The 21,048-nt window shown below is 41.3% G+C and overlaps 1 protein-coding gene across 1 annotated transcript in view; it reads left to right on the top strand.

The window, feature by feature from the left end:
- Positions 1 to 21,048, top strand: part of ADAM12 (ADAM metallopeptidase domain 12) — a 1,000,652-nt gene that overhangs the window by 724,752 nt on the left and 254,852 nt on the right. Inside the window, 1 exon segment of the mRNA XM_077455498.1 lies at positions 9,457 to 9,634. Within this exon segment, the coding sequence (XP_077311624.1) occupies positions 9,457 to 9,634 (178 nt within the window).

Here is a 21,048-nt window from a genome sequence, read left to right as displayed (position 1 = left end):
GACTTGTCTAGCTGTATTGCTACAGTTCGAGTGGGCTGGGGGCAGTATAACTGTGACAATTTAGCCAACATGTGAAAGAGCCCTAAAAAAAGAAATTTTTTAGCTTCCTACTAACAACAAGCTTATGCTCAGGGCTCATTCACACCTTTGCTTTGCCCAGTGCAGTTCCAGGGAATAGATAAGGCAATTTGCCTTCTATCCCATTGTTTCAGTTCACACCAAAGTGCTGTGTTTTGTGTGTGACAGGTTGGAATTTTATGCATGTTACGACACACTGCACCACAAAAAGTTGAATAAAATGTCAATTTGTGACATTTCAGTAAAGTTAAAAGAAAAAGCTAAACCTTGCAATGCGTTGTAATAACTAATTGCACCACCTCTACACAATGCACACCAGAAGGCTTGCGTCATACCGAACATAACCTGCCTGCTGGTGTGAATGGGCCCTAAAGTACATGGATTAAAGTAGAACTTTGGATTGAGCCAAAAAAATCTGCATACGTTTTGCATGCTGTAAATGTATGTCTTGTCATACTTATTTGCAGCTGCTGAGATCTACCTAATGCTACGTATACACGGTCGGACTTTCCAGCAGAAAAAGTCAGATGAAATCTTTTCATTGGATATTCCGATCATGTGTATGCCTCATCAAACTTATTTTTTTTTTTGAAAATTATGAAGGGCCTAGAAATAGAACATGTTTTAAATCTTTCAACGGAATCCATTCTTATCGGGAAAACCGTTCATCTGTATGCTGTTCCGATGGACCAAAAACAACGCATGGGCAGCTATTGGCTACTGGCTATTGAACTTCCTTTTTCTAGTCCCGTCGTACGTGTTGTACGTCACCACGTCTAGACAATCGGACTTTGGTGTGATTGTGTTTTGGCAAGACCGTTTCAGCGGAACTCCGTCGGAAAAACCGTCCGTTTATTCTGGCGTAAAAAACGGTTGTGTGTACGTGGCCTAAGTCTTTAATATGTAAGCTAGTTCATCAGAATAATTAGTTGTTGGCATGAGGAGTCCCGAATCTCTGGGAATAAGAAGGAAGGGAGGTTATGTGAATTGCAGCATCTCTAGGATGCTTATTTTGGGGTTTGTTTTTTCCTTTTTCTGCTGGAGTCTTTGCTTGCACCATCTGAAAATGGAGATTGACATCTCTAGGGGAACAAAAAGATGTAAGATTTAAACCTTTCTGCATCTCAGGGACTGTAAGGGCCCTGTGGGTCAATAACAACTTTCACAAAGAGAGGATTTTAAGGGGACAGTTTAGATATAAACACTGTCAGTGTAGTTGTCTGTCCATACCAAGTACGGGCAGGCAGTTACTGAATGACAGGAAGAATCAATGCACTATCTAGAGCACTCGTCAGTGCTCTGGTTATTCACGGAGAACTACAAGCCATCAACTGCCGTTATACTTCTTCCGTTCACAGAACTCTGAATGACATGGGTGGAGCCCTGCATAATGTTGTTTTTTTAAGTTGTTCATCGAGTAACATGTTACACCCTGGATATGGATGTAACATGTTATGAAAGATTAGCCTTTAAAAGCTAATACTGCAAACAAGTTTAGATCAGCGTTTCTCAGCCAGAGTTCTTCCATGGGTTTCTGGGAGTTTCTTGTGGAGAAAGCCGTGTCAGATTGATCACCTGCCAGCACCAACTGCCAATTTAGGAGAACACTTTAATTAGTATTTTTTTTCCATTTCATTATTATTACTGAAGATAGTTGAGATGGGGTAAAAGATCTCTTTCTTCTATTTAAAACTCTCTACAACCTACTGATCATAATGTACCATGAGCTGTAGGCACAATCATTTTAGATCGGGATTCTTTGGCATTTGAAACCTATTTCAAGGGTTACTCCTTGGTAGAAAAAAAAGGTGAGAAACACTGCTCTACACATTGCAATGTTTATGCAATTCCAATCAACTTTAAATTGCAAAAATGACCAAACTGAATTTAGCAGTCTACCGCAATTTCTGCCAACACCACAAAATGACAAAATAATGGTATTGATACATTACATTTTTTTCCGGTTACAATTGCCTAGATATTGGTGTATGTGGCCAGCACTGGTATGAATTTTAGAGATGATATTTTCTCTGCCCATACCTATAGGTTGCCCAATGGTTGGCTATTACCCTTAAACATATGTAGATTCAGTTTAAAGTCTATTTAAAGCTCTCTTTAAATTAAGCAGCATTATTTTCTTTAAAAACTTCAGAAAATTCTGGACCAAAGCCAATAACTTTTTTCTTTTTTTTCATCCATTTTAAATTATTCTGCATTATGAAATCAATAAAGTCATTAGTTACTGGGATCCAAAATTTGAATGTAAGTAGACCAAGATCATACAGTTTGCTATGTTGGTCATTAACGCAGTTGTGTCTTTCTGGACGATAAACCCAGAAGGAAAAGGACATTGGAGAGTCGAGCAAAAATGAAAGCCCACACATCTCATTTGATGTAGCAGCACAGTGTAAGAGGTACAATTTGTATAAACTTATTCTTTTTTGAAGCTCTTAATTCTCTTCAGAATGTTGGGATAAGCATTTCACATACAGCATGATTCATTGCTTCTGGCAGGAGTAGGATTTGTTGCAGTGTGGGTGTTTTCGCAAATAAATAGCTAAGAACAATACACATCTTTCATTTCTACGTTTATAATGCAGAATGCATATAATAGAGGTGTGGGAAGGATAGCGTTTCTTATTCAGCTGGGATAAAAGTTGCAACAAACAAAGTTTGTAGGGTTAGAAAACACATAAGTTTTAGTAGATTTTATTGATTTTTTTTTACCTTTTAAAGTAGAACTAAACCATCAGTTTAAAGGTTTCCCAAAACAGTTACATTTAAGGCATGCCGTAAATGATAATTCACAAGTTCTTTGTGCTCTCAACTGAACAATCAGACCAAATGGATGGTGTCGTGATTGATCACATATGGAGCACCATAGCAACTGCAGATCCAACCAAGGATAAGATGGCAGCTTCCTTGGCTATAAAGGATAGAATGAGTTAGTTCCACTTTAATATTGTTTTTAATCCCATAAAAGCCGTGGCATAGATTTTTTTTTTCCCTTAAACACAAGTAGAATATTATTTCATAGACACATGGCATACCTTTTGGTTACACCTTCGATAGATGATATCAGGTATTTGACTCTTATAATGTGTATGGTTTACAAGTGACATGTGCGTGGATCTTACATAGTTGCATAGTAGGTGAAGTTGAAAAAAAGACACAAGTCCATCAAGTCCAACCTATGTGTGTGATTATATGTCAGACACTAACAGTCGGGATCTAGCCTGTGACCTATCGTAGAGGGTGTCATATTAGAGCCGAAAGTTTCAGTTGTTCAGAAGTCTGTGACTAGTGCCCAGCCAGTCTGAAAGTCAACTAAATTCTTTCAGGAGGCAAGATGAGAATGCTTGTGGCCAGTGTTAAAACCAGAGGGGTATGCTAAATTGGCAAATGTAGCATTTTCTTGGTGTCCACACTATCAATATAAGCCACAATTGTGAATTGTGGGGCTAATCAATATTAGTAAAGGCAGCATTCTCAGTAATTTGCAAGGTACAGCAGTCCTAAAACATCTTTGGAGAGTAAACCTTCAGCTTCTAGTTGGAGCACACACACATCTTGGCAAGCAGTTCCAACATATTATAATTAAAGCCATTTACCCATTTCTGTTGGATATGCTTGATCTACATTACCCTGAATACAATCCATTAATTTATGATTTCCCTGCACAGGGATGGATAATAGATCAGTGACCTTGGCACCCCAGATGTTTTGGAACTACGTTTCCCATGATGCTCATGCACTCTGCGATGTAGTTGAGCATTATGGGAAATGTAGTTCCAAAACATCTGGGGTGCCAAGGATTCGCCATCAGTGCCATAGATGATTGTCACCCACTTTTGACTTTCAGCTGAATCTGTCAACAATCTCACTTCTGTGGGGACTTTAAAGAATCTTGGTCAACTACTCTTTGGGGCAAAGCTTAGGAAACCTAAGCTAAGAAAGGATCATTTAGGAAAACCTGTCCTATCCTTGTTTTGCCCAAGATAAACCAAGGTTGTCTGCAGTTTGTGAGCCGCACTACCCACCTCCCTCATTTAAAAGTTAGCGAGGGTTAAAAGCGCCCCACTAGCAGCCCGAAAAGCGCCACTAAAACAACAATAAAATTGCTGCTAAAACGAGCAGTGCTTTACCGCCAAAACGGCTGCGACTGCAGTGTGAAAGCATCCTAAGATTTCAGGCATCCCCCGATACAAATATGTCAATTTTGGTAAGATACTCTCAATAGGAACATATCTAATGGGATGCAGGCCCAGCAGCTTTCCTCATTAGTGCCCTGCAAGTGCACAGATGATTGATAATTATGAAACCACTCCTATTAGATTCACAGACAACACACACATGAATTTGCTCAGAATAACGAACCATATGAATCTGAAACAACGTTTGTGAAAATCCTTGCAATGCACATAGATCATCCAGGGGGAATTTTTTTTTTCTCAACTAAAATGGAGTTACACTTTAATTATAATAAATACACTTTTAATTAAAACAAATGTGGCACAAGTTATTTGCACTAAAAATATGTCTACCAAACAGCAGTTTCTAGCACTGAAACCTTCCCACCAAAAGCTGACTTCAGAAGCCTAAAAGAAGGTGCTGCCGGTGTCTCTAACCTGGCAGTCTCTTTGACAATATGACAGTCTCTCTTAACACAACAGAAAAATGGAACTTCCGCTTTTCGGAATCCCCCCCTCCCCTTCCAGTGTCACATTTTGTACCTTTCAGGGGGGAGGGGGATCAAATAACTGTCTAATACAGGTATCTTGCTCCCACTTCTGGGCATAGATACCCGTGCCACCCATGGGTATCTATGCCACTTCCCAATCCCCCCTCCCCCCGCTGTCTTCTGGGGGAGACACGGGTCTCAGGAAACAGCAGGGACCACTGGGAACACGCAGCATGAGTCGCGCATGTGTGCAGTATGGAACCAGAAAGGGAAGCTGCAAGGCTTCACTTCCTGATTCCCTTACCGAAGATGGCGGCAACAGCACCCGAGAATCAAGGGACTGATCGGCTTTGGGTGCAGACATCGCAGGCGCGCTGGACAGGTACAGTGGTGTGAAAAAGTGTTTGCCCCTTCCTCATTTCCTGTTCCTTTGCATGTTTGTCACACTTAAGTGTTTCGGAACATCAAACCAATTTAAACAATAGTCAAGGACAACACAAGTAAACACAAAATGCAATTTGTAAATGAAGGTGTTTATTATTAAAGGTGAAAAAAAAAATCCAAACCATCATGGCCCTGTGTGAAAAAGTGATTGCCCCCCTTGTTAAAACATACTATAACTGTGGTTGTCCACACCTGAGTTCAATTTCTCTAGCCACACCCAGGCCTGATTATTGCCACACCTGTTCACAATCAAGGCATCACTTAAATAGGAGCTGCTTGACACAGTAAGGTCCACCAGAAGATCCTTAAAAGCTACACATCATGCCGAGACCCAAAGAAATTCAGGAACAATTGAGAAAGAAAGTAATTGAGATCTATCAGTCTGGAAAGGGTTATAAAGCCATTTCCAAAGCTTTGGGAATCCAGCGAACCACAGTGAGAGCCATTATCCACAAATGGCGAAGACATGGAACAGTGGTGAACCTTCCCAGGAGTGGCCGGCCGCCCAAAATTACCCCAAGAGCGCAGCCACGACTCATCCAAGAGGTCACAAAAGACCCCACAACAACGTCCAAGGAACTGCAGGCCTCACTTGCCTCAGTTAAGGTCAGCGTTCATGCCTCCACCATCAGGAAAAGACTGGGCAAAAATGGCCTGCATGGCAGAGTTCCAAGGAGAAAACCACTGCTGAGCAAAAAGAACATCAAAGCTCGTCTCAATTTCTCCACAACACATCTTGATGATCCCCAAGACTTTTGGGACAACATTCTGTGGACCGATGAGACAAAAGTGGAACTCTTTGGAAGGTGTGTGTCCAAGTATATCTGGCGTAGAAGGAACACTGCATTTCAGAAAAAGAACATTATACCAACAGTAAAATATGGTGGTGGTAGTGTGATGGTCTGGGGCTGTTTTGCTGCTTCAGGACCTGGAAGACTTGCCGTGATAAAAGGAACTATGAATTCTGTTGTCTACCAAGAGATCCTGAAGGAGAATGTCTGACCATCTGTTCGTGTACTCAAGCTGAAACGAACTTGGGTTCTGCAGCAGGACAATGATCCTAAACACACCAGCAAGTCCACCACCGAATGGCTGAAGAAAAACAAAACGAAGACTTTGGAGTGGCCTAGCCAAAGTCCTGACCTGAATCCTATTGAGATGTTGTGGTATGACCTTAAAAAGGCCGTTCATGCTCGAAAACCCTCTAATGTAACTGAATTAGGACAATTCTGCAAAGATGAGTGGGCCAAAATTCCTCCAGGACGCTGTAAAAGCCTCATTGCACGTTATCGCAAACGCTTGGTTGCAGTTGTTGCTGCTAAGGGTGGCCCAACCAGTTATTAGGTTTAGGGGGCAATCACTTTTTCACACAGGGCCATGATGGTTTGGATTTTTTTTCACCTTTAATAATAAACACCTTCATTTACAAATTGCATTTTGTGTTTACTTGTGTTGTCCTTGACTATTGTTTAAATTGGTTTGATGTTCCGAAACACTTAAGTGTGACAAACATGCAAAGGAACAGGAAATGAGGAAGGGGGCAAACACTTTTTCACACCACTGTAAGTGTTCATATTTTAAAAGTCAGCAGCTGAAGTATTTGTAGTTGCTGTCTTAAAAAAAAAAAAAAACGGCGGAACTCTGCTTTAATAGCAAAGCATTGTCTCTGGTAATGTGGCAGCCCGCCTGTTTAGCATGCTGAGCTCTCTGGCAAGATATAAGACCATTGCAGCTATGTAACAAGCCACACCCATTGGAAAACATTGAAAATTTTGAACTGGAATTGGAAATAAAAATGTATTTGTTTTCCATTTTAACCAGAATTAATTAAATTGTCCCATCAGAGGTTGGAGAATGCATTGTGGCATCTCATTGATAGTTGCAGGTAACCTATATCATATATACTGTATAATTCTTTTTATTACTATTTTCAGTAATCAGCCTCATCCATATCCAAATTACACCCAAACAAGAACACAGATGCACTCATAACAGATTTTGGTTGCAGAATTGAATGCTTGATTTATCTCTCCTGCTTTGGGCCTTAAAAAGTCTCCCCTGTTCCTCTTCTTCTTTATTTTGTTTACCATTTATTTATTTATTCTTAATTGTATTATCACAGCCTTATAAAGGTTTTGATGGCAATGAATATGCTAACACAGCACCCGCCTTTTACATTTTGATCTCAAGACGGCGTTTATTGTATACTGTGCATGTGCAAGTTTTTATTGGTTGAACTAGATGGACTCGTGTCTTTTCAACCTGACTAACTATGTAAATATGATGCGATGATGTCATGACTCATGTGCGTGATGTCATCGCGTGGCAGGCATGGTGGTCATTTTAACCACTTAGGTCTCTGATTGTCTTCCATCTTTACCATGTGCTTTTTTGAATTGGTTTGGTGCAGTCAGATTTTAATTTATATTACAATCACCTGAGGAAGCTCTTTTATAGGAGCGAAACATGTTGAGTAAATTTAAAATTTAAAAGTCAAGAGGTACTCTTATGTGGAGCCCTATCTTTGTTATGTGGGGGGTATTGTTTTTTTACCCCAGTTTTTTCTGAACTTCCTGCCACAATTTTGGACAGAAGAGGTTACGACATATGTTTTCTAACCTCCTAGTTTTAATTGCAGACTTATGGAGTGCCAATGGCTAATAGTTACATAGTTAGTAAGGTTGAATAAAGAAACCAGTCCATCCAGTTCAACCTGAGTGAGTGTCCACAATTGTCCCTATCTCTGTACATTGTATCTCATTAAGATGCTTATCCATTATGTTATCGATTTAAGGTACACATATATTGCCGTCAATTTACACAGACCTACACACATACATTGTATACTCACATTGGTCCCTACCCTCAAGGAACCCACAATCCAAGGGCCCCAACTCACATTCATATACTAGGGCCAATTTTGGACAGAAGCCAATTAACCTACCAGCATGTCTTTGGAATGTGTCCTGGTTGGGATTTGAACCAGCGACCCTTTTTACTACTAGGCAAGCGTGCTACCCACTACACCACTGTGCTGCCCACAGCACATCAAACAACACATACAAGAATCCTACCATTTATTAAAATCCTAATGTTAGGTTGTTTTCTCCCCCCCCCCCCCCCCCCCCCGTGGCGTTGGTGCATGGGTATACGCAATCCTCATTTTTTGTTTTAAGTATATAGTTCTGGGGCCATGCCTACATCAGTAGAAACTGAGCGCCTCACAGTTGCGCCTTAGGAACTTTACAAATCTAGTGATGCTTCAGGCGATAATAATTTATTTCTCCCTACAAGAACAAGATAAATAAATGATGCTGGAACATGACCTAGAGAGGAAAAGTGAGGTTTGAAGGTAAATGTGGGTAAAACGCACTTTTAAGATGAGTGAGATTTCTTTATTGATATTGCTGGCAGCCCCCATCATATGTATCCGCCCCGTCTCTTACACCATGTTTGCACTGTGTGGATGAGATAAGTTCTGGCGATGACTGACCCCATGCTTCAGTTTCCTCTGTCAGCCCATTTAAGTTGTTTAAACCTGATCACTCTTCTCCCCTGCGTTTGACTTTCTCCAGCTTTCTCGGGTCTTATTTACTGACAAACACTGTATCTTGTATTTCTATCAAGCTAATTTCTTCATTCATTAATGATAATTTATCTCGGAGAGTGACTAAAAGTCTCCCAGCCTAGCAGAGCAGTCATCGTAGAAGCAGCTTTTCCGTTCCAGCAGTATTTCATGTACATTTTGCCTCCGTGCACTCTAATTGCAGGTGACTACAGTAAGAACTCATTAACGGCTTGCCTTTGACTTGTCATGTGGTTGAGTTATTGCTGCGCTGCCGAGCAGTGATGAATATATAGTCTTTTCGCTGTCTTTGGGGAGAGAACAAGGCCTGCATCTTGCTTGCCAGCTGGTCTGTATCCAGACATAATATAATCATGAGAGAGGCACGCTTTGGCACTGTAATAGCGAAAAAATTGTGTTTGTGTAAGGAATAAAATAATAGCCACACATACCCCTTCAAGGGGAAAAGAGTTGAACGCCTACAGAAAGCCATCAGCGATCCCGTTATGTGATGTCTTCTCTGTCCTGTTATGCAGAATCACAAGTGGCCGGGGTAAATCGGTGGTCTGGAGTGAAGCGGGCTGCTGGCTCGGTGATGATTGTTAAAGAGAATTAATAAAGGATATGTTGTTTGCGCACATCTGAATGACGGAGCTTTTGCTTTTGTCTTGCCTGTGCTCCTTTGCAGATACCCTTTCCCCACAGTGTTCAGCAGCTGCAGCAAGAAGGACTTGGACAGCAGCCTGGAAAAGGGAGTGGGCATGTGTCTCTACAACATGCCTGAAGTTACAGAATCGTTTGGAGAACAGAAGTGTGGAAATGGATACGTTGAAGAAGGAGAACAGTGTGATTGCGGAGAACCAGAAGTAAGCGAGTAGAACAAGCTGTGTATAAATTGGCCGCATTGTACTGGACAACCCACGTTATCAGGTCTATTCTTGTTAAAGCAGATCTAAAGGCAAAACTTTTTTTTTTTGGATAGCATAAGGGAGAGTTATAAATCACGTCAGTTCTTTTTTTTTTTTTACCATCTGTGGCCCATTGGGGAGACTTTCCTTCACCTCCTGTCTCCTATCCAATACAGGAAGTGAGGGAATTCCTGGTTGTCGCCAAAACCAGTGTCCCCACTAAAATTTTCCCACTCTATTCCTGTTCTAGTGACAACCCAAAATTTGGAGTTCTTTCAGTTTCACTCTTGGTGATCATCATAAAACAGGACAAGTATAGAGGGTGACTCTCCCTAATGGGGGCACAGAAAGCAATAAAAGCCCCGACAGGCGGTCTAATCCCATGCCACTCGGTAAAAAAAACTAAATACAATTTAGACTTTAGTTATACTTTATATAAGAGAAGTGTGCAAAGTGCACTAACCTATAGCAGCCTATCACAGGTTTACTCATCTGACATGGCTTTAATATAATAACAAAGAAAGGGGTGGAGTGCCTGTCCATTACCCAGAACAGGCGGTCAGCAGTATTCATTGGCCTAAATAAACAGTTTACAGCCCAGAACTACAGAAGTCACAGTACTTTAAAGTGTATGTCTAGGCAAACTACAATTAGAAATATTCCATAGATTTGCCATACCTCCCAACTGTCCCTGATTTCGAGGCACTGTCCCTGATTTGGAACAAAGTCCCTCTGTCCCTATTTCCTCCTCATGTGTCCCTCATTTTTGTCTAATCTATAGAGTTGTATATAAAATGCACTATTTAGCACTAAAAAACATTTTTTGAAAGATAAATTTTTCATCCAATTTATAAATTGCTGCATTTATAAATGTCAAAAGCCAGGCTAAAGGAAGAGTAGTGGTTAAAAAAAAAAGCACTTGTAGGTTTAACTAATCATTTCTTTATACAATTCACCTTTAATGGGGGCATGGTAGGGGGTGTGTCTTATGCCTACATACTCTGTGCTGCCTCTCTGATGCCCTCCTTGCCCGGTCCGTGAGTTTTGGTGTGCGGCCTTCTCTTGGCAGGTTTGCTGTTGTGCCATGTTCTTTCCATTTGGTTATGATAGATTTGATGGCGCTCCTAGGGATCAGCAAAGATTTGGATATTTTTTTATAACCTAACCCTGACTTGTACTTCTCAACAACATTGTCCCTTACTTGTTTGGAGAGTTCCTTGGTCTTCATGGCAGTGTTTGGTTAGTGGTGCCTCTTGTTTAGGTGTTGCAGCCTCTGAGGCCTTTCAAAAAGGTGTGTGTGTATATGTAATGACAGCTCATGGGACACTTATGCCCTGTACACATGGTCGGACATTCCGACCACAAAATCTGTCAGATTTTTTCCGACGGATCTTGGCCGAAACTTGTGTTACATACACACGGTCGGACAAAGTTGTCGGAAAATCCGATCATTCAGAACGAGGTGACGTTCGTTTCGTACGACGAGACTACGTAGAAGCTAGTAGCCAATAGCTTTGGTCTCGTAATTTAACCTGAGCATGCGTGGCACTTCGTCCGTCGGAATTCACTACAAACGATCAAGAAAAAGTCAGATCGGATTTTGTTGTCGGAAAATTTGAGATCCAGCTCTCAAATTTTTTCCGTCGGAATTTCAGACGGAAAAAGTCAGACAGAGCCCACACACGATCGGATTTTCCGACAACATAATTCGGTCAGACCTTTTCCATTGGAAATTTCCGACCATGTGTACAGGACATTAGATTGCACACAGCTGGACATCATTTCACTAATTATGTGACTTCTGAAGGTAATTGGTTGCACCAGAGCTTTTTATGGGCTTCATAACAAAGGGGGTGAATACATACGCACGTGCCAATTATCCGTTTTTTATTTCTGAAAAATAGTTTTATGTATATATTGTTATAATTTTACTTCACCAACTTAGACTATTGTGTTCTGATCCATCACATATAATTATAATTATACTTTTGCAAGGCATTGTATAAAAATGCCACATAAAACATGATGAAACAAAGGCATTCTGACACACTGTTAAAATCTTGTCTTTCAAGGCCCTGGTCTATACTGCAAGCACTTCAAGGCCTATATTTTATGCATATAAATGCCCTTGCCTTGTCTAAGCTGTTGATTTACATTATAAGTGAAGCTAGGTTGTGCAATGCAACTTTTCTGTTAGTGCCGTCATTTTCACTGATACAAAGACTTATGTTACGTTCGGTTTTGTTTTCCTGAGTGGGAGAGTGGAGCCTTCTCTGAAGGTTTCACTGAAAAGTTCTTAGAAAACTTCTGCAATAGATTTTTCCTCTTCTTTTGCCAAATGATTATTTCCAGCAAAAGATTGTTCGAGTGATCACATTTTATGGTTGATTGTTTATTACATGCAGGCCTGGATTAGGGCCCATTCATATCAGTGCATTTCCGTAACGCAGGGTAGATTTGCACATTTTACCATGACATACAAGGTAACATGAAACAGTGATTTGCATTCATTTTCAATTAAGTCACAAGCAGCCAATGGGGTTGATTTACTAAAGGCAAGAAAACGATTGGATGATGGAACCCAGCAGAGCTTCCCCTCAGATCTCGAGCAAATGCATTTAACCACTATATACTGTGGCAGGGCGGCCGCTCTGTGCCAGATCAGGTACCCTAACGCTTCCGGGTCTTTGGCGCGCACCACCTGCAACTCGCTCCTGCTGTTAATTATAACCAGGCGCGGGTACCACAGACTCGATATCCACCGCCACCTGCCGATTACACAGACAAAATGACAATCTGCTTATGTAAACACGACAGATTGTTGTTCTGTCAGAAAGGAAGATATTGATCCTGTGTTTCTGCAAAGCAGGAACATGGATCTTTGCCTTCCCCTAGTCAAAGCACCTCCCCCACAGTGAGTAAGCACAACCTGGGCACACAGTTAACCCTTTGATTGCCCCTGATGTTAACCTCTTCCCAGCCAGTGTCCGGACAGTTCATATTTTTTAGCACTGTATTAGTGTCACTGGTCTCCAAAAAGTGTCTGATTTGGCCGCTGCAATGTTGCAGTCCTGCTATAAGGCGCTGATTGCTAGTAAAAAAAATAAATAATATCCCATTGTTTGTAGACACTATAACTTTTGCGCAAACCAATCGATATACGCTTTATTGGGATTTTTTACCAAAAATATGTAGTAGAATACATATTGGCCTCAATTTATGAAGAAATTTGATTTCTTTTCAATTTTTTTTTTGTTGGGTTTGTTTTATAGCAGAAAGTAAAAAATATTGTTTTTCTTTTCAAAATTGTCAGACTTTTTTGTTTATAGCACCAAAAATAAAAATCACAGAGGTGATTAAGTACAACCAAAAGAAGGCTCTATTTGTGGGGAAAAAAGGTACATCACTTTTAATTGGGTATAGCATCACACGACTGCGCAATTGTCAGTTAAAGTAATGCAGTGCGTATCTCAAAAAAATGGCCTGGTCATGAAGGGGGGGGGGGGGGGTAAACCTTCTGGAGGTCAAGTGGTTAAAGAGCATTTGCAGCACTCTTTAAAGTGCACCGTTTATTTACCTTTAGTAAATCGACCTCAATGTGTTTCAGGGTTTCTAGGGGGTCCCTTTTCATCAGGGCTTAACCATTTTCAGACCGGACCATTTTGCTGGCTTAAGACCAGACCACTTTTTGCGATTCGGCACTGCGTCGCTTTAACTCACAATTGCGTGGTCATGCGACGTGGCTCCCAAACAAAATTGATGTCCTTTTTTTCCCACAAATAGAGCTTTCTTTTGGTGGTGTTTGATCACCCCTGCAGTTTTTATTTTTTGCGCTTTAAACAAAAATAGGGCAACAATTTTGAAAAAAAAAATATATATTTTTCCCTCAGTTTAGGCCGATACGTATTCTTCTACATATTTTTGGTAAAAAAATCGCAATAAGCGATTATTGATTGGTTTGTGGAAAAGTTATAGCATTTACAAAATGGGGGATAGTTTTATGGCATTTTTATTAATAATTTTCTTTTTTTTAATAGTAATGGCGGCGATCAGAGATTTTTATTGTGACTGCGTCATTTTGGCGGACACATCGGACATTTTTGACACTTTTTTGGGACCATTGTCATTTATACAGCAATCAATGCTATACAAATGCATTGATTCCTGTGTAAATGACACTGGCAGTGAAGGGGTTAACCAGGGGGTGGCAGTGTAGGGGTTAAGTCTTCCTAGGGGCGTGTTACTAACTGTGGGGGGCTGGGCTTTGTTTTAGTGAACACTGATCACTGCTCCAATCACATGGAGCAGAGATCAGCGTCACTTGTTGCTAGGCAGAACGGGGAGATGCTGTTTACAACGGCCGCCCCGTGAGACGATCACGGGTATCTCCGCAGCGATCGGGTCTGCGGGGGTCCCGACCGGCACGCGAGCGCACCGGATGGCAGGGCGGCATTTAAAAATGGACGTACCTGTACGCCAATATGCCTGCCCGTGCCATTATGCCAACGTACATCAGCGTGTTCCGGTTGGGAACTGGTTAAAGAGTAACACCCACTTTTCCATAAAGGCAATTTTTTAAAATTGTTCTCTTAACTAAAATAATTACCTCAAAGCCCCAAACAATTGTATATTTTCTGAAACCAGAAAAGGCCTATAGAATAAAAGGGTGACAGTTGCATTTTGTTAATGTTGCACAATAATTGTGCAACCGTAGATCAAATGCATTTTTTTTTTTATTCTCTTTATTCATTTTTAGTGAATTTACAAAAACAGAGCCTTGGGGCATTCCCCGGCTTAAAAAGTACCACGTAAATCGGTACTTAACAACAGGTTATCAGCCTAAAAAAACAGTGCTGTTAGCAGCAGAAAAACTGAAAAAAAAAAAAAACACAAGATACAAACAATAGAACTTCACTGCTCATCAAATGCATATTTTCCATTCAAAAATACACCAAAATAAATTTTACTGCACACAAACACAATATAATAGCCAGTTTGGTAAAATATAAAAGATGGGGTTGAATTGAGTAAATGGATAGCAAACATGTCCAGCCCTAAAGTTTCGGGAGTCTGTGAAATGGCAAAAAGCTTCAAGGATCACTAAAGGCAAACATTAAAAAAAAACAAAAAACAAACATGTTATACTTACCTCCACTGTGCAACTCGTTTTGCACAGACTGGCCCCGAACCTGCTCTTCTGGGGCCCCTCGGCGGCTGTCTTGGCTCCCTGCCGCAAGGACTCCACAACCTCATGCGAGCTCCCTCGCATAGTGGGAAGTGCTTGCAGGCGCGCTCCCGTGATACATCGAGCTGCCGTAGCCACTCGATGTATTACTCTGCCCCGTCCCCCGGCTCGGCGCGTCATTGGATGTGATTGATAGCAGCGTGAGCCAATGGCTGCGCTGCTTTCAGTCTATCCACTCTAGCCAATCAACGGCCAGGGTGAGCAGCGAAGAGGGCGCCGGGGGCGAGCGCGGGACTTTCGAGGGGTCAGGTAAGCAAAATGGGGGGGGCTGGGGGCGCTGGCATTGTCAGAACGTTTACCTTTATAACCCCTTTAAGTATTCAAATTGTTCATAGGTAACATTTTAAAAGCCTTTACAGGTGATCAGTTTAGAGTCAATGATGGTCCTAAAATGATTGCTCTTAATTGAATGTTTGCAGTGATAACTCACGTGGGGTGCAGTTACACTTATTCACACTTGTGTGTCCTAATCACATATTTTCATTTGGGTGTATGTGCAGGGTGATGCTTTTAAATGGTTTTTTTTTCTATTTTACTCAAATTCAATTTTTTTTTATTTTTATTTCGTAGAACTTAAAGGACTAGTTTACACTTGCTTCAAAACATGGCTTTGGACAGGCTTTGTTAAAGCTCTCCGAATGCCAGTCAAAGCTCCTGTCACTAAATAAAATGGTTAGCTTACAGTCGTCTTTACACCTTGCTTTTGCTTGGTGCTTCAATGAGGCTGCGGTGGGGCTTTGTGTCAGAAACCATGAAATCAGACCGAGACAGAAGTACAGTTAAATCACACTGGTTTAATAATAAAAGTAAATATAAAAAATGTAGTCAAAACATAGCCAGAGTTCAGGAATCTGAAAAGATGGTCAGATAAGCCAAACGTCAGGGAGCCGGAGATGAGCGTAGTAAAACAGCAAGCAGGATCTGGAGCCAGAAGGGATGTCAGCCAAGCAAGTCTTTAAATAGGAGTGCAGGAAAGCGTCTCTGTGATGTTGACAAAGGCGAAGGCAGAGCTCCTCTGGGTAGGCAGGTCTGACGAGCAGGATATCAACAGCTGGGTACCTGTGGAGAGATAGGAGCTGGCAATTAGCTGACAGCTGAGCGGCCAGCTCAGAGAAGGAAGGGCCGAGCCCAACCCTGACGCTTTGGTGGAGCTTTGATGGGGCTTCAGTGGGGCTTCAAGCGATCTTTTCCATAGAATTCTATGAAGGCTTTGAAGCACCACTAAAGCTACATGGGGTATAATTTTTGAAGCAAAGCAAAAGCAAGGTGTAAACAGAACTGTAAGGTAACCATTTTATTTAGTGACAGGAGCTTTGACTAGCGTTCAGAGAGCTTTAACTAAGCGTGTCCGAAGCCTTGTTGAAGCCAAAGCAAGTGTAAATGAGCCCTAGTAAGTGACCCCAAACAATATCCATATTCTCCAAAAAGAATCCTTACACATCCATTCACATACCCAATGACCCTGCAATCTTTTCAGATTTACGTTAAATCGTTTCCTGCTGTGTTTTTCTGCCTCCTTGTAATGTCTCATGTGAGCTCCTGAACATCTTTCTCCCCTTCACATCCTGTTTGAAAGTAGCAGTGCAAGTTAGTTGCGGTCATGTGCACTGCTATATGGCCTCTTCAAATCAAATGGAACATAGTCCCAAATCCATCTCCAGGGGTGAACAGGAGACGGTAGCTACATTCATAGGACTATGGATATTGAACATAGCCATCCTCTAACAGTAAGTCAGATCACAGCAGCAAAATAAAAGAATTTGGAGATTTTGAGGTGTGTGAGAGCAATAGAAAATACCTTTTTTAAGGTAAGAATACATACATGAAAATGTAAAATCAGAATGTAGTGTCATTTTAAGGCTCTGTTCATATCTGGGCCCTTTAACCACTTTAGCCCCGGACCATTTGCTGGTCAAAGACCAGACCACTTTTTGCGATTCGGCACTGCGTTGCTTTAACTGAAAATTGCGCGGTCGTGCGACGTGGCTCCCAAACAAAATTGACGTCCTTTTTTTTCCCACAAATAGAGCTTTCTTTTGGTGGTATTTGATCACCCCTGCGGTTTTTATTTTTTGCGTTATAAGCAATTTTTTTAAAAAAACATTATTTTTTACTTTTTGTTATAATAAATATCCCCCAAAAATATATAAAAAAAATGTTTTCCCTCAGTTTAGGCCGATACGTATTCTTCTACGTATTTTTGGTAAAAAAAAACGCAATAAGCGATTATTGATTGGTTTGCACAAAAGTTATAGCGTTTACAAAATAGGGGATAGTTTTATGGCATTTTTATTAAATTTGTTTTTTTACTAGTAAGCAGCGATCAGCGATTTTTATTGTGACGGCGACATGGCGGACACATCGGACATTTTTGACCCATTTTTGGGACCATTGTCATTTATACAGCAATCACTGCTATACAAATGCAGTGATTCCTGTGTAAATGATACTGGCAGTGAAGGGGTTAGCCAGTGGGTGGCAGTGTAGGGGTTAAGTGTTCCTAGGGGTGTGTTACTAACTGTTGGGGGCTAGGCTTTAATTTAGTGAACACTGATCTCTGCTCCAATCACATGGAGCAGAGATCAGCATCACTAGTTGCTAGGCAGAACGGGGAAATGCTGTTTACAATGGCATCTCCCAGTTCAGCCGCCCTGTGAGACGATCATGGGTATCCCCGCGGTAATTGGGTCCACGGGTCCCGCGAGCTGCCGGCGGCGCGCTCACGATGGCAGGACGGCATTAAAGATTGGACGTACCTGTATGCTAATATGCCTGTACATCGGCGTGCGCTGGTCGGGAACCGGTTAAAGGAGGTGGATTAAAAAAAAAAACCTCTTTGATGAGCTTTCATAAAAACGCATGTTGTACGGAGTTCAATGCTAAGACACCTAAAATGCTGTGAATCTGCACTTAATGTTATTCTAAGGCAGTGATTCTCAACCAGGGTTCCTCCAGGGGTTGCTAGGGGTTCCTTCAGCATTGGCAATTTCTGCCTCTCAGATACGTTCCCACTGACACCATTAATCTTTTTAGCTATCTGTAAGGAGGTATTTCTTCCCAATGACCACAAGTGTAAGGACCATTCTTCCCAATGACCATCACACTAATGTATCTTGAGTTGTAGATTTCTAATTTTTAACAGGGGTTCCCTGAGACCGAAGGACTATTTCAAGGGTTCCTCCATGTTGAAAAGGAAGAGAGAGGCTGTTCTAAGGTGTCAACAAGCCCCCTATGTGATAGCATGGGCACGGATCAGGTTTTCTTAATAGAGACATCAGGGGTATGATAGACCTCTAATATCTCGCCGTCCGTTTACTGTAGCTAATCAAGCACAGATTGTGTGGTAAGTAAATATAGCGATCACATGCGAGTGATTGACCCTGGAAACAGACTGCCTGCATCCAAGGCTGATTGCACACATGTGATCACTTCATGGTCGATTACATGTGAGTGGCCATGATTAGGTGGAGGAGGCCTCCCACAGCTAATCTCCAGGAACCCCCACTGGGATTCTCACATGTAATCAGAATTGGGTGCATTTGTGTGAATGCACCCCAAAAGTGATATGGCACCTCTACAGCCGCTAAAAAAAAATATTAAAAAATCAATGGCAAGCTTACAGCTGCAGTCGCAGCCATGTGCTTTTTTTTAAACGCATTGAGTACCAGGACATTTAAAAACATACCTTGATAGACAAGTGGTTAAGCTGGTATGCACCCGGACAGGAAATTGATATCCTTAAATAGGGTTTGAATTGTGGATTCAAATCCTCCTCCAGTCCTGAATCCTTCATTGAATCTGAAAATCAAACCTAATTCTAGTATATCGATTCCCTTTCCAGAATCCCAATTTAATACTTTTAAGCCCTGAATAAGGAAGCCATAGAACCCCCCGAATTGTATTGGATGTTTGCAACCATTTCTTTGACTAATGAACTTTATCTAGATGGTTGACACCTACCTAATAGGTTCTACAAATGTTGAGAATGTTTACTCCAAAGAGCCAATTCAGGGCCCATTGAACAGAGCTGCCTCATAGTAAGCTGCTAAGCTAGATTTGAATATTCCCCAAGACCAGGTTTCATTGACCAACTGCTCATCTTTCTGTTCATTTTAAATGGCATGTCAAGGCACCCAGGCATTGTTCTGTAACACACTTTCATTCCATCATACCACATTGCACAATTGTGAAATATCTGTGTGATGTGGGGTGTTGAAAAAATTGTTGCAAGTCCACTTTGTATGTGCCTTTTGGTGTGTTGGTAGCCCATTCAAAATTAGGTTACCATAATATAACACACTACTACTATGTTATCTGCAAAACACTGATGTAAAGGGGAGCTTATTTTAAGTTGTCTTTCTCTTTTCTCGACTGAATGTTCCTAAGTGGGGTATAAAAATGTTATAAGGATCACAGCAAAAGCCTAGTACACCCAGGCCGAATGTCAGATGGCATCAGCCGGTTCAGTAGAAACATTTGGCCCGTGTGTATGGCATCCGGGCCGGCTTCTGTCAGAGGCTTGACCAAAAAAAAGGTCTGCCGATCGGCGCTGGCTGGTGTGTTCTGGCGGGGGCCATCCTCTTAACAGAACACAATAGTTCAGCAGGGGAAATGGCTGTACTAATATAAAATCATTAGTGCAGCTTCTTCTCCTGAGCTCTTCAGCTTTTTTTTTATTCAGCCTGCTGGGTTGAATGAAAAAAAACTCAGTGTGTTTCAGGCTTAAGTGGATCTTTTGTCTCTCGTTATAACTGATAAGAAAACTGCTCATCGGTGGCGTTACAATAAGTTATAGCACTAGTATGGTTTCTAATACAGAGTTCTCTGTCTTCTTTTTTCTCTTATGCATCCCTGCAGAATGTGAAAGGTAAGGAGATTCTAATTGGCTGTCTCTCCCAGTCTTCTAACAGAAAATGTAAATGTTCACAAGCACTTAAGATTATAAAATGACCTTGTGTAAAAAAATAATTCTGTGCAACCGTTTTTTTTTTAAATTAAAGTAGAAGTCCACCCTAATGCCCTGTACACACGATCAGACTTTCCGATAACAATTGCTATCAGACTTTCTGACAAAAAATGTTTGAGCACAGGTTCTCAATATTTCCAACAACAAAACTTGTTGTCGGAAATTCCGAGCGTGTGTACACACGTCCGACACACAAAAGTCCAGGCATGCTCGGAATCAAGCAGAAGGACCACACTGGCTATTGAACTTCATTTTTCTTGGCTCGTCGTACATCTTGTACATCACCGCGTTCTTGACGTTCAGAATTTACGACAACATTTGTGTGACCGTGTGTATGCAAGACAAGTTTGAGCCAACATCCTTCGGAAAAAAATCCACGGTTTTGTTGTCGAAATGTCCAATCGTGTGTATGTGGCATTACACTAAAATCTCTAAATCTACAGGCATTGACAAGTTAAGACTAACCTATCTAACCCGTTAAAGAACAAATCGCTATACATACTTTTTTTTTAAGCCGCTCTGGTCCAGTCTTCAGCCGTGGAAGCTCTGCAGAGGAGACAGCCGACAACGGCTTGGAAATGAATGGGAAGGGATATCACCCATAGAGTTACTATGGGGCTTCCGTTGTCGGCTGCCTCCTCTGCACCCACCTACAAAGTGAAGCCTTTGCTGACAGCTCAGCATAGGACCAGACTGGAGCGGCTTCAGAAAAGGTATGTATAGCTATTGCTGCTTTACAGGGTTAGATAAGTTGGTCTTAGATCGTGGATGCCAGCAAATTTAGAGATTTTAGTGTTGGGGTGGATTTCTACTTTAAGCTGCAAGCAAAAAAAAAGAGAAACATTCACCCCAAAATGTATGCTAAACAATCATAAACAGGTATGTGAAAAACACAATTTAAATGACATACAATGCATTAAATAAATGCAACGTGAATCACTGTGCAAATATACAGCAAATAATAAAAGTATACATAAATAGTACTAGTCCATGGCAAAGTCCACATATAAAGATGTGTCCAGTGAGAAGGGTGTAGTAGCAGAAAAACTTCACCTTTGTTCCCCTTCTTGGACACATTCCCACCTTATAAATATGACCCCCACAACCAAGATCATATTTCTCCTTTGTATAAATCACCTCGCAGGCTGCTAGTAGAAGCCA

This window comes from Lithobates pipiens, unplaced genomic scaffold, assembly GCF_037356315.1.
Source record: "Lithobates pipiens isolate NorthernLeopardFrog02 unplaced genomic scaffold, aLitPip1_a1.2 Scaffold_25, whole genome shotgun sequence".
Lineage (NCBI taxonomy): Eukaryota > Metazoa > Chordata > Amphibia > Anura > Ranidae > Lithobates > Lithobates pipiens.
This window is presented reverse-complemented; position numbering and strand designations above follow the sequence as displayed.